Source organism: Thermothielavioides terrestris, chromosome 4, assembly GCF_000226115.1.
Source record: "Thermothielavioides terrestris NRRL 8126 chromosome 4, complete sequence".
Taxonomy (NCBI): domain Eukaryota; kingdom Fungi; phylum Ascomycota; class Sordariomycetes; order Sordariales; family Chaetomiaceae; genus Thermothielavioides; species Thermothielavioides terrestris.
Window position 1 is genome coordinate 2,284,102 of NC_016460.1, and position 1,414 is coordinate 2,285,515.

At 32.3% G+C, this 1,414-nt stretch overlaps 1 protein-coding gene across 1 annotated transcript; it reads right to left on the bottom strand.

Annotated features, from left to right (window-relative positions):
* Positions 1-849: 849 nt before the first annotated feature.
* THITE_2054697 (uncharacterized protein) lies at positions 850-1,101 on the bottom strand (the record flags this gene model as incomplete). The annotated part of the gene is made up of 1 exon (XM_003655457.1): positions 850-1,101. A coding segment is annotated over one exon (252 nt), but the record flags the coding sequence as incomplete, so codon positions are not given.
* Between the last annotated feature and the right edge of the window lie 313 nt (positions 1,102-1,414).

Sequence of the window (1,414 nt, forward strand, 5' to 3'; positions counted from 1 at the left end):
CTTAGCTTTAAACTTGTTACTAATAACTAGTTCGAAGGTACTAGTATCTATAGTATAACATTCCTTAGTGTCGATCTAGGTAGCGGACCAAATGTCCTTTAGTTCATTGGTAGCGTCTTAGGTTTCGTCAAGGGCGTCCTCCTCGAAGGTCGGCAAATATAACAAAGCGTCTAGTACAACGTTGAGCTTTTCTAATATATAGAAGATATTAAGGTCGAACTAGGATAGCTAGTTTATAGCGTTAGCGAGCTTTAGGTTAGCCTTTACAAGGTCTATAGTAGCGAAAGATATATACTTTACAATACCTCTAGTCGCTATATAGTCTATTAGGATATTTATAGGGTATTAGTTTAACTATACTATTTTCTAGAGCTTCCTAACTACCTATACAACAGTAGCGACTTCTACTTCTGTACTTCTATACTTCCTTTCTACATTGGAAGTTAAATAGAACAAGAATATAATAGGCTAGATCTTACTACTTGAAATATCTTAGCCAAAGATACTAGTACCATCCTATTCGCTATAGAGTTGAAAGACGATTACTCTATATCCTTTGCTACTTATATCGAGCTTAATAAATAGTGGTTTATTAGAATAGTAATAATATAGGAAGTACTATTTATATAGATATTCCTATAGCAATCTAAAGGACTCTAGTTCCATTAGTATAGGCTTAAACTTAGTGTTCAAAGTAAATACTTTCTTAGCGTTCTTCGACTTAGCGATAAGAAGATCTCCACTTACTCTCTTTTAGGTAAAGAGCTTAGTCTTATAGTCCTATAAAGGCTATACTTTTACTATATACTATAGGATACCCTTATATAGCTATCCAGCTATACTAAGGTACTATTCTAAGGTCTTAAGGGTATTAGAGAACTTAAGTTTCTTAAATATAGCAATCCTATCATCTATCTTAGCTACTCCTTCGCTATTGACTATATAGCTAAGAAGTCTTATTGATAGGTAGGCTACAAAGGATTTTTCTACTAAAATATAAATATATACCTTGTCGAGGATATCGAAAACCGTTTTAATATACTTAAGATACTCCTCTATATTCTTATTAGCAATAATGATATCGTCGATATAGGCGTAGACAAAGTGCTTATACTTATAGAACAAGTAGTCTATAAAACGCTATATAAAAGCTAGTAAATTTTTAAATCCTATTAGTACAACGTTTAAGCGTTCTAAACCTCTAGGACCAATGACCACTATATAGTTATAGTGTTCTTCTACAATTAGAAGCTAGAAGAAGAATCTAAAGGCGTCGAATACTATAAAGATTATATTGCTTGTCATTATATTTATAATATCGTCTTAGTTAGGCAATAGGTATATATCTAGTACTACCAACGTATTTAGAGGCTAGAGGTCTACTATAGCTTTGTTTTTCATTTTTCTAGCAACT